We start from the raw sequence: 12,739 nt of genomic DNA on the forward strand, positions 1-12,739 counted from the left end.
TGAAAGATGTGCCTTCAGTGCTTTTGGATGCTGTACAGGTGACATATCTCAGCAGTTGTGCCAAGTGCTCATTTATCCTCTTCAGAGTCTTGAGTACAACTGTGTCCGCTGGATGCATGAGGAAGGCTCTGCCAAAAAGATGGACACCAGAGAACTTTACTGTCACATGTCCCAGGCTGCAGCAAGGAGCACACTGGGAACAATCATGTCTTGCTATTGCATTCAGGTTACACGTTTAAGAACATGGGACATTCGTAAAGATTTATACAAGTGTAATTCATTGCTGAGTGGTGCTGTGTCCACATGAGGCATAACAGTAGCTCTCAAAATGTCTGGGGACAGTCTCCTCAGGGCAGAGGGAAGCAGGTTGCTGAGAGAGGCCAGGGCAGTTGGTCCCCATGCCCCATACACTCACTACACTCATGATTGGTTGTGCACAGAGATTGCTCAGAGGCTGTGGATCTCCTCCTTGGAGATGTCCAGAAGCTGCCTGGACGTGACCCAGGGCACTCTGCTCTGGGTGTCCCTGCTGGGGCAGGGCTTGGGCAGAGGGACACAGAGGGTACTGCCAGCCTCAGCCATGCCGTGGATCTGTGGTTCTGTGACAGGCAGACATGGATCAGATGTCTTCTAGCATGTGAGCATGCTGAAAGCATCACAATAATGCTTCAGAGTGGTGTTTCCATGGTCATGGTCAGATGTGGGCAGAGGTTTCCAGGAGGTGTCTGGGGCCCCATAAGAACCAGAGGTTTAAAGATGCTCCAAATGTGCATTCAAAAAGAGGAATTTCAACTACTCTTGGCCTGAGCAATGCTGATGACTGCCCTGTGGATCAGGGGATTGAATTCAGCCTTGTTCTAATGATTTGCAGGAGGTGGGCAGGCTCAATGTGGAATGGAAGCAAGATCTCCCAAAGCCAAGGGAGTGGATTTCCAGCTGTTCCACCTCTCCTCTGCAGCTTGTTAGTAACTGGGACCCTGCCTGGCAGTCTTACTTCTCTTCTAGCTGGGGAGTGGCTCCTTAATCCCATTCTTGTTTGACTTCATGGCAGCCCTTACACAATCCCTGGCAGCGCTGCCAGGCATCTCTGTTATGTGAACACCCCCAGAGCTCTTATGTACTCAACAACTTCAAAGATGCACTGCTTCTGGCCTTCAGAAGAAAGTTGCTGCTGCCCCCAGAGGGGTGGCATTCCCTGGCTTCCCTCCTTTGCCTTTCCCTTCCCTCAGCCTCTTCACTTTCTTTTCTCCTCTCCTCTGATCCCCTCTTGGATGCTGATACTTGAACCTCATAGATCTGGGACCCATGTATTTCTCCTTTCCTGGCTGCTTCCATCTTGGCAGAGTCCCAGTAGGAAGGCAGGAGGCATTGGCAGCCTTCCTCACACCCTCACACAGAGGCCTTGCAGAAGGATATCCCGCTACTGCTGCTGGCCTCTGCCTTGTCCTTTGTGGGGACAGGAGGATGGAGTGGTCAGAGAGAGGCCAGGCTGAAAGCAAAGCCTATTCTCACCTCTTTGATCACAAAACTCATAATGGTTGGATATTTTTTCCTGGAATTCCAATTCTGTGGAAAAAAATTAAGAGAAGAGGGTAAAAAAAAAAATAAAGAAAGAAACAAATGAGCACGGTGAGGTGGGTGCATATTGCTGCCATTTTGGTGCAGCCTCCTGTTTGGGGCACCTTTCCTAACACCTTCTCTCTCAAGAAAGCCAGCCTGGATGTAAGCAACAGGGCTCAAAACTCAATTAATAAAAAGAAGAACAAACAGCTATTCACAAAAAAATATTTTCCAAAATACCTACCCCCACCCCATATTTCTTTCACCATGGAAGGATAGGGCTGGGAGCATCAGGAGTCTTTTCCCTCTAATTCTGGCTGTCATCTTCAAACCTGCCAGTCTGGGGAGACACGCAGCGCCAGCGATCCCCACAGTGGAAACCTGTCTGAAGGGGAGCTCTGTCGGCCTCAGATCTGTTTTCTCTGGAAGCTTTTCTGGGCTAACCTCTTCAAAGTGCAGGATGGAAACACCATCTGCCTGCTGGATTAGAGGAAGAATGAATGAGATTTAATGAAGATGATTTTGCCCTCTAGACAGGCTGTTTAAAAATTAATTTTACCTCTCCTTTCCCTTCAATTGAGCTGGTAAGCTAGAGGGAGCGGTGCACCCTGAAATATTGATTCTGCCTCTCAGGTTGCAGTGACCTACATTTGCAGGTGCTCCATTCATGTTCAGGATTGTCGCTGTCCTGCACACTGAGAATGGGAAGAGAGATCAGGCTGCTGGCTTGGGTTAGACACAGAGCTCAAAACGAATCCTTTAATTTCTTCTAAATACCTCATGATTCATTATCTCAGGCAGGATCCTGTATCAGGTGCATGAAGAAAGCTTTGTGAGAGGCAAGCTGAGGTTGGTTGATCAAAGCTATGCCCAAGGCAACGTGAGAGCGCTTCCCAGCCGACTGCATCTGGTTTCTGCAAAGGCAGACAGCTTTGGTTTGACTGCTGGCGTTGACTAGAAGGAAACTTAGATGTGTTTTGTTTTTTTTTTTCCAATCGTTCTTCCCCCTCAGTTTATCAGTCATGTCAGCCCTACACAACAAGGAATAACCAAAGGCTTTTGGCTTTCATCCACACCTGGGAAGCTTATGTCATTCTCACTGTGCCACATCCTTCAAAAGCGTGGCAAACAAGGAATAAAACATTGGCCTGGCTAAGATGAAACTCTTGAGAAATGCCATGGTTTCCGAGCCCTGCCCGTAATTCTGCTAGTTATGATGCAGGTCTGCTCCAATTAAGTAACGTAGCATGCAAACAAAGAGAAAAAGAATTTGGGAAGGAATTATGGATCTGCAAATAATTTTTTCTTCAGCTCTCAGCAATTATATGTGCCATGGTGCATTGCATGTTGGGTCACTCCCAAGAGGGGCTGAGTACCATAAAATTACACAAACACACAACATTATGTACCTTCATAATGTTGAGGGCCATGAATGCCGCTCTCATTTTACGTCTTGTGCCCGAAAGTAATGGCAAATTCTCAGTCCCCAAAAGGCACTGTATACGTTGTCACCAAAGCACACTATCTTGCTTTATGGAAGATGTTTGCCAATAAAATTACTCCAGCCATCCACACGCTCCAGCCTTTGGCAAGGAAGCAATGCTGGGTTGATATGAGTCTGCAAACTCAGCAGTAACATGAGTACTGGCAAGTTCCTCTCCATAAATCTAATCAGTGTCATTAAGGAAACCTTTTAAGAACAGATAGAGATGCATAATGACGCTAAGGTTCATCGTCCAAGCACAAGTTCTCTTTGGTTTCCCTGACATGCCAGGAAGGAATTTGGCTTAATTGCCCTTTGTGATGTTCAAATCTGTGCTGAAGAGTTTTCCTACCTCCTAAATATTCCTGTATGCTGGTGATTCCCTTTGCAGTAAAACTCTTATGACCACAAGGTCCACATGGCGTGCTGCAGAGCTGTGCTCCTGCCCCAACCCAAGCAGACTGTGGATGAGGACTCAGCTTCAAGTGCAACAGAGCAAGTTGTTCTAAACACACACACCTCATTTTTCAGAAGGTGCCATTCTGCCTCTACTGTCTCCACCCACAAGAAATCCAAAAACACTTTAAAAGAAGCGGTCAGATGAGATTAGAGAAGAAAACCAGATTACGGTCGGTTTAAGACATGTTTGGGCACCTGGATGAAAACATGAGAGGTCTTCTGCCCAAGCTGCAGCTGGCATGGCAGTAGTCAACTCTTCTCTGCAGCCCAACAGCACAGTTAGAGCAGCCTAGCACAGTGCTCAGCCCAGCACTGGGTTATGCAGTGCTCCTCCATGAATATGTGCCTTTTCAAGGTGGTCAATGCTGGCTGAACGAGCACTTGTACATGGGTCAGCTGGGCACCAGGGCAAGGCAGCTGGAGTCTGTGCTTGCCCACTACAAGGGCACTCTCCTCTACTTTGCAACCTCAAAATCTACGCATGCCAAGCGAGGAGTGCAGCACTCGTGCAGGGCTGTTGGTTCTGTGGGACTGATGGACAATGGCTTAAAGGTTTGAGCAGGAGGAAGTGTTGTCAGAAGAGCTGGAGATACTTTCACATTTCCAGTTTTTGGCCCTTTGCTCCCAAACTCCTGAGCAACTTTGCAGTTCAGCAGAGCTCAGAGCACTTCGGAGCCATCCATGCAGGTGTGGGCTGCGGCCCTGCTGACTTCAGCAGCACTGCTCCCATTCTCATAATTACTGCAGGACAGGAGGGGCTGTGTTGGCAGCGTGTAGCACAAGCCTCAGATGCCATGAAGCACATCAAGCAACGCCCTGCCCCAAACAGGCCCTTTCTGTGGGAGCACCCCAACACCCATCTGCAGAAAACCTGTCCTGGCTTCGTTCTAGCCCAGATATTTTTGGCTGCAGCTTCCAACTTTTGAGTCTCCTTTTTGCCTTCTGCAGCAGCATAAGGCTCTGAATTAGCAAAGTAAACACGCGCAGAATTAGGCACAATGCTTTGAGTGTGGCCCTGCACTTCATGGCAGACAAAGCAGGCATTTGGTGCTGCAGCCCTGTGGTACGTCCTAGGTGAGAGCGTGCTTGGCCCACCTGGTTGAGTTTGTCTGCAGTGTATCCTGTGGAACTCCAGATTTGACTGGAAACTTTGCTGACAGAGCAGGAGTTAAAGCCAAGAGTGAGAGGATTTTAATGAAATAATGCTTGTTGAGATTTCTCAGGTGCAGGCACTGTTGGTAGAGACCTCTCACCTCCATGGCCGCCTCCTCCAGGAGCAGGGCAAGCAGGTCATAGCTGGGCTTGTGAGACTGTCCAGACCATGATGGATTGAGCAGGCTGCAGCAGATGGAGCAGGGCACAGCAAATTGACCAGGCTACGGTGGGTTGAGCAGGCTGCAATGGATCAAGTGGGAAAGGCCTGGTGTGTTTAGGAACATCTAGCAGATGTGTTCTGTATTGCAGAATCTTGTGCTTAAGAAGGATGCACTTCCAGATGCGTTTGAAATGGATGATGCCACCAGGGTTTTCTCCTGGCTGTTAATTAAACCTTCTCTCAGACACAAGCAGGTTTTAGCCAATGACTCGAAGGAGAAGCTTGACCTTACTTCAGAAGTCCCTGGAAGTAAGACTTCACAAAGGAAATGCAGTTTCCCAGGAAGGCAGGCCTTGCCTCAGCCTTCACCTTCTCATGAAATGCAGTAATCACTCCTCTTTTTTCAACTATAATAATACGTGATGTGTCTAATAAACAGAGTTCTTATTCTCTGATGCTCAGCTCTGAGCCATATGGCACATGCATAAGTGAAGATTAGCGATTAGACAGGACTTGAGTTCAGTAACATGATTACAGTATAAAAATAGGCACGGGGCTGAAACTGCACAGCCATGTGTGCTCATTTTGCATTAGCAACAAAATGGAGGTTTTCATAGTTTTTTTCTGTGGCTATCATTTCATATAGAGTATAAAGGGATTTCTGGTTGAATAGCAGAGATCAGACATTTAATTATTTATGAATCACTTATACTTACGTGCTACCTATATATACTCCAAAGCACATTATGAAAAGTAATTGTGTGCTTTTGGTGATCCCTTGATGTCACTGAAAGAGGATTCTGTGTTCTCCACAAGTCTCAGCTTCACCAATGTTTCATACCACCCTGGCATGAACTGATCTGGGAAGAGTCTGCTCAATGCAGGAATCTCTTACTACGAGCAGACGCTGGCAGAGCCCCGCTTTATCACCTCAAGCTGTTGCACTTTAGTACCTTGCATTCATACCTGTTGTGTTTAAAAAACAAACAAACAAACACAAAACAAAGCAGGTGTATCTGGCAGCATCCATCAGCCATCTCTTACTTGTTCACTTGGCATCAAAGGCACAAACCTCCTGAGGATGCTGTATGTCTCTCTGGGACATCTCCTGGCGTGGGGCAGCAGCACGGGGGTGGTGAGACCAGCCAAGCACTGCACCCAGCCCAGAGGGGATGGAAAAGTAGGCCAGAAGGGTGGGGAGGGAAGACTTGGTGCAACACATATCACAAAGATAGAGATCTGCAAAAGCACCAACATGGAAGGCACCAACTGATAGAGAAGTCTCTAATAAATGCTGTATTTATGGCACTGCATGGCTAGAATTGAGGAGGAAAATGTAACTGAGATATGGAGGACAAGAATATTGGGAAATTACTGAGTGTGACTTTTTGGATTGTTTCAATGCTAAATAGTTTGGGTTTGCCTCAATACATTGCTTGATATTTACAGTGAAAATTATGGTGTCAATTACACTGAAAATCAAAGACCTGGAAATCATTATGAATCTGATCTATTTGAAGTGTAGCTGTAAAGCAGAGTCAAATGTTATTACAATTTTCATGCTAAAATCAAGCAATAAATGAATGTTTCTGCTTCCTTGACACCTACATTGTACCACAAATGCTGTGTCAGGCCAGCTTGTCTCTATTGGCTTGGTGACAACAGACATCTGGCATCTCTGTCCTTCCCAAACCCCTTCTCATCCAACCAAGGATTACTGCATAAGCAGACACCAAGAAATCTGACATGCTACTACATGATTATTTTACCTTTAAGCTTGTTTTAATTATTCCCTTCGACCTCTGTAAAAAGAGAGGAAATCAGAACAAAAAGACATCTAACCCCACCCCTCATGCAATTAAGCAAATCATTTCTTGTGTAAGACGAGAGAACTTCTAAAAGGTGTTAAAAAACATCCTACTTTTTCACTGAGTTTTTCGTTTTGAACCATAAATGTATCTGACACAACCCTCCCACTCCAGGTGCCGAAGCACAGCCTGCTCCCTGAGCCTCAGCCCAAAGCAGGGTGCTGCCCTTCACCTGCCACATTCCAGGGGGTTTTCCCCTTGGATTTCCAAGCTCACCCAGTCTGGTTTCCCAGTGGGACCCGGCCCAGGCTCAGCCAGCTCCTCAGCCCGGGACGGCCACCGTCCCCGATGTCTCTCCTTTCTAATTACCTCTTTCAAAATGGATTCTTCACACACCCCAGACTTGCGGTGGGTGGGTGCAGTATTTCTTACAGTTCACTGCTGCCTCGTTGTAGGTGGCCTTATTTACACGAGGTTAAAGCCACTCATTTAAAAAAATACAAAGCAGGTGCTGCAGAAAGCCATAATCAGAGACAGCAAAAGGTGTTCTGCCTGATATACCCCGCTTACCAGAAAATTCCTTTTGTGGGAAGCCTTCCAGCACCTGAGTATTTCCTGAGTCCACTTTGCCCCCGCCGTGTCAGTGCAAGCTCACCCTGCTGCCCGTCTCTCCTGGGAACATGTCCCCAGGCTCCACTGCCCTACAGCTGGCACACACAGTTCTTGTGGGTCACGTCCAGGTCTGTGCTCAGTGCTCCCGGCGTGGGTGCGCTGGGAGGGAGCCATGGGGACAGGCACCGAGCCACCCCTGAACATCACATCACAAGAGTCATGTGAAGATCACAGCAACAGAACAACAGCAGAGTCTCATGAAGATCACGGCAAGTTTGCAGATGATACCAAGCTGTGCTGTGGTCAGCACGCCTGAGGGATGGGATGTCATCCACAGAGACCTACACAGGTCTCTGGGGAGACCTGGGAGCGTTTCACTATGAGAAGGGGGGCTGCAAGAAGGAAGGGGACAGACTCTTGGACAGCAGCAGCCTGATCTATGAGTGGAAACACTTGTTTTAACTTGCAAACACAGCAGCCACCCCCAGCTTTCAGCCCCATCCCAGAGAAGAGCACGGGAAGGGGCTTCCAAAGCGCTCACAGGCAGAGCTCTCAGTCGGGTCACGACTGCTTTGTGAATGATTCATACAGGATGCTAAAAACAACGTAAATGCAACGTGTTTTATTTGACGTTGGAATAAATTACAACTGTAAAGCATGGTTTATTGCTTTATAAATCGTCTGCTCTTAAAAGGCATTAATATCAAACATAAATGGAACAAAGACACATTCGATTAGCAGTTCAGTTCTGTTAGGCTTTATGAACAGCTCAGTAGAGTGATTTCATTCTCTATACGACTGAAATCTCTGATCATAGGCTCATAAACTCGGCTTTGACATGCATTATGATCATCCAGACATACCGAGGGGACTGTAGGTGTGTTTGTTCATTTGCTTTAGCATATAATTTTATTGAAATTTTCCTTAAAATATCCCATTGAATACCCAGCCCTTCATTCCTCTCTCAAACACAGATCCTACTGATTTAAAAAGAAAAAAACTTAAAGGATGCTTAGGTTTTTCTGCTCTTGCAGAAGGAGAGCTTTCAAATCTGAGACAGGAAATAGTGTGGTCCCAAAATGAAGGTTAAAAACACTGAGCCCCCAGCACAGAAAGCATCTTCTCCCAATCTGAAGACTCTAAAAAAAATAAGAATCCCAGTATGACCCAAATTAACTAGGAATTAGATTACTGAATTAATATTTTTATTGCACGGTTAACTCCATGCTTGAGACTGGTATGAATTTTGCTCAGCACCTTCACTTGTCCAGAACACGGACCCAGGCAAGTGCAGTGCTGGGCATCCAGCCCTTGAATGGACATTCAGAGAGGGATCTGCCCAGCTCAGTGAGATGTGCCACTGAGAAGGTAAGCCAAGAGACACTGCCTTGGCTTCCTGGGGAGCCACAGCTCCTGGAAGCCACAGAAAGAATGAACTCTTACGAATAAGTCTCACTGCACCAAGAAAAAGGATTCCATCGAAGCACAGTGCCCTGCTCTGGCCCTCACTCTCAGAGATGTACTCCCATATCCTGGATGCAGAACACCTCCTTGAGCTACTCCTGGAGCAAAGAGTGTGACCCTCTGCTTTGCTTTCCCGGCTGTGTCCAAACCAGCAAACTAAGTTGGCTCATGTTCTCAACAAAGGGCAAAGCTCTCCGGAAACAAAACTGGAGACTCCTGTCTATATCAGCACTTGGAACAAGCCAGAGAGTTTGCAGAAAATCTGCAGGCCAGCTCCTCCTCAAACTACAAAACCAACTTTAAGAAGAATGAATCACCAGTACAGAAAATCCTAAAAGTAGTTCAGTATTACTCAGACAGATCCTACTGAGAGAAGGTTCCTCTCCTACCTGTGCCCTCGTGCTCTTTTCATGCCTGCAAGAATGCAAACAGCAGAGTGGGATGCTGGGCTTTGTTACACTGTGTTACTGAATGGGAATGGCCAAGTCAATTACTGGATCCAAGAAATACGTATCAGACTTCCAGAAAAATACTACTACACTGATTCTAGTGGAATTTCAGTTTTCAGGAAAGCTCCATCAGTTATAATGCATGTTCTATGAGGCTTTCATTAAAAACAATCAATCTTTCTTCTTTTAAGCAGTTCCCTCAGAAGACCTGTCCAGCTGGGCCATAGCAGAGGGCCAGCTTTGGTCTCTGCAGGGCAGCACAGCAGACTCTGGGCGCTGTGCCCAGCAGTGACAGCTCTCAGTAAGTCAGGTGGCAACGCACGGCTTTGCTGAGAACTGGTAACTACACGTGGGAGCTGTGCTGAACTGGGCCAAGCACTCAACATTTTTCAGTGTCCTCATTCCGGGACTGGGCGAGCTTGGGTTAGCTCCCAGCCACACAGTGAAGTGCGTGGCAGAGAGGCAGGGAGCAATGGTGCCCCTTCCTCTGCCTCAGCTCCTGCCCTGGGGGGATCTTGGGGAAAAGTGCTTTTGTGGCTGCTTTCTGCTAGCAGGAAGGTACACTGCAGCTGCAGCAAGGACACATGGTGCACACCTGATTCATTACAGTGCTCCAGAAACACAGCTCAGAAATGCACAAGCCTTTGAAACCATCAGTCAGCTCATTCATGCTCACCGAGAACAGATTCCTGGCTGACTTCTTTCTTTCCTTAGCAGATAGGGATTTCTCTTTGAAGATGAGAAGGAGGAAAGCTCGCCTTCAGGGACAAGCAGAGGCACTCACAAATCAAAACACGTGCACATATCATCCACCACATCAGTGACCTCCAGTATGCACTCTACAACACAACATCTTATTGTTTGAACCTCAACTTCTCATCCCTTTCATAGATTCCCAGGTGTGTTCTTTTCTGTTTCGGTGAGGACTCTATAGAGAAAACTAATAGGAGGAACAAACTGTTACTACCAGCACAATAAAGGATTGCATTCAAGCCACAGACTCTGGAGGAGCAGGGTGAGGACCTGACACTCCAGGCCCTGGCCCAGAACGCAGCAAGAAGGCAGACAGCCTGATGGTTACTGTGCTGGTCTTGGGCTTGGCAGACAGAGTTAATTCCCTACTGACTGCACCTTCCCCTTGTGCACAAAGCCACCAGGAAGTGTAAACTGTCTGCATTAACAGACTGAGAGTAACATCACCTCAGAGATGACGAGATGCCAATCCAAAGCCTTTTCCCCAGCACTGATGCTGAGCACTTTGCTCAGAGGTGCAAACCTTGCTCTATGAAAAGCTGTCTGTGGCGTTCAGTTCTGAATACAGCAAATATCCCAGTGCATTTCTCCTTTCTCAGCAGCTCTCAACAGCTCATGCATTGTTCCTTCTCAGAGTAAGTCACCAGGCAGAAATCTTCCAAGGAACCAACAACTTCAGGATTGCTACATCTCCTCTAAGGCATTTTCCTACAGCAGATGAAAGACCTGCAAAGTCTCTTGCCTGAGCTACTCCTGAGCTGCCCACTTCTGAACAGCTTCCAGTAACGGAGGAGGAAGGCTCTGTGCACACTTGCACCTGCAGTCTCCCCATCCAACACGTGCTGCTGCCAAGGAAGCTAATGGGCCACAGTAAGCACTTTATGTAGACTGGCAGTGCACTTGCAGGGAGCTCTCAAATCCATTTTTCATTTCTAGTTCACCGAGTTGGGCCTGCAGCAAGGCACTGAGGCCAGCCCTGAGCTCCAAGGGCTTCAGTTTGATGCCCCTTTTGACTGCCTGGGGACACAGCTCCTACCAAACTGTGCAGGCAATGGCACAATCAAAGAGTGCATCTGGAGCAAAGCTGCCAAGAGCTGCGTTTTCTTGACTGTTCTGCTCACAGGGAGCACAGTGTCTATCCACTCTAACAAAATATGGCAGGCATCAATTAGTGGTTATGAAATGCTCTAAGTTTTCACAGACCTTTGTAAATGCTGAGCATTTTAATTGGCAGGACAGCCATGCCTGAGAATTCAGTGTATGGTTAGAAACCAACATGCTCTCCTACAGTCCTTCTCATCACAAAAGGTCTCACGGAACAAACGTGTGCCTACACTGAGATTTTACCAATGGAACTGGATCAGAGATGCACGTTGGCTGGGTCAGGCCCACGAAGCAGAAGAACGACTCAGTGAAGCAAAACAAGGTCTCCTAATGTTAGGTCCAGTGCTCCATCCACCCACCAGAGGTTACTACACAGGGGACAAGGAGCTCCCCAGAGGAATGGATATAGCACCAAGGGCCAAGAGCCTCCGAAGTTGTGCATCACAGCATGAAGTACAGCACGTGTATATTACATACCTAGCTCCATCCCTATTTCTCTTGTCACAAGGGCAGTTTGTTTGGACAGTTACCTCCTGGTCATCCTATCACATTACTTCCTATGGAAATGCAGACAAAGGTGTGCATGCTACTCAGCAATAGAAAAGTTTTGATTTACACGGGCTGAAAGAATGTTTCTTATACCCAAATGAGTTTTTTGCATGCATCCACATACTCACCCAGATGCTGCCCCTGCCGTGCTTCATGCCTGAGTGTCATGCCGTGTTCGCTCAGCGTAGCAGGCACATCATACGCACACAGTGACCTGGTACAAGAGCACATTCTGCAGGCCAAAACTCACCTACAAAACCTAAAAGTGTTGTCACTTCTTTGCAGTGAATCGGGCTTTCACTAGGAATTAACATAAGCTGCAGCAACTAATCTTAAACTCGGTGCCCTCGCCTGTTTTCCTTTCACAGTTCAACCACTTTCATCCTTAACACTAAAATGCTGAAGTCTTACATAGCATTCTGAGCATTATTCTCTGCTGGCTGTGTTTATGCTCTAAGCCTCTAGCACAATGCATGCAAAGGATAATGTCTGAACTTGTAATGCTTTTAACTAAAAAAATACTTTTAAAAACATAAAACATAAATTATTTATTCCTCTTTGTCCATTGTTTTGAGCACTGAGTCTTCTCCCAAGATTTTACACAGTTCATTCAGTCTCTGCTGCATTTTAGGAATTCCTGCAAGCTGGGACTCCAGTCTCTGTTTTTCCTCACTCAGTGACAAGCGGACGTCCATGTTCAGCTGTTCAAAATGCCAGCCTCCTTGTCCATCAAACTGCAGCAAGTGAGTGTGGTACTTCCTGCGTTAGAAAATAATGCATCAGTAATGGCTCACTTTTGCACACCAGTTTGGACGTCTGTGTCTGCTCTCAGTGGAGTCTCTCAGGAAGCTGAGTGCTGCCCAGTCCTGGATCACTGGGTAAGACTCTCACAAGTGTTTCAGTGACTCATATACCGAGGACGCTCTTTTGTGGGGGATTTGGGCATCTCACATCCAGTCCTCATGTCATCACCACTGGTGTCAGTACAGATACCTACCTCATAATGCCTGATCAACACTCCCCCCAGCATCAGTCTGCTGCACATCCAAACAGTGCCTTCACTTCAGAAGAAAGGAATGGAACATGTGCCCTACTTCATACTATTTATTTCACTTTGCAAGAGATGTATCTTCTTAGAAGAAAATACACTCAGGCAAGCATGGCACACCTGATGCTACTGATA

General features: G+C 47.0%; 1 protein-coding gene across 2 annotated transcripts in view; it reads right to left on the reverse strand.

Annotated features, from left to right (window-relative positions):
- Positions 1–10,570: 10,570 nt before the first annotated feature.
- ABCD2 (ATP binding cassette subfamily D member 2) overlaps positions 10,571–12,739 on the reverse strand; it is a 40,610-nt gene continuing 38,441 nt past the window's right edge. For both annotated transcript variants that reach the window (XM_065743585.1, XM_065743584.1), the window contains exon 10: positions 10,571–12,315. In XM_065743585.1, coding sequence (XP_065599657.1) covers positions 12,105–12,315 — 211 coding nt within the window. In that variant the 3' untranslated portion in view covers positions 10,571–12,104. The remainder of the gene's footprint in view (positions 12,316–12,739) is intronic.

Source organism: Cyrtonyx montezumae, unplaced genomic scaffold (genome assembly GCF_038088225.1).
Source record: "Cyrtonyx montezumae isolate F1298 unplaced genomic scaffold, pur_monq_1.0 scaffold_3, whole genome shotgun sequence".
Classification (NCBI taxonomy): Eukaryota; Metazoa; Chordata; class Aves; order Galliformes; family Odontophoridae; genus Cyrtonyx; species Cyrtonyx montezumae.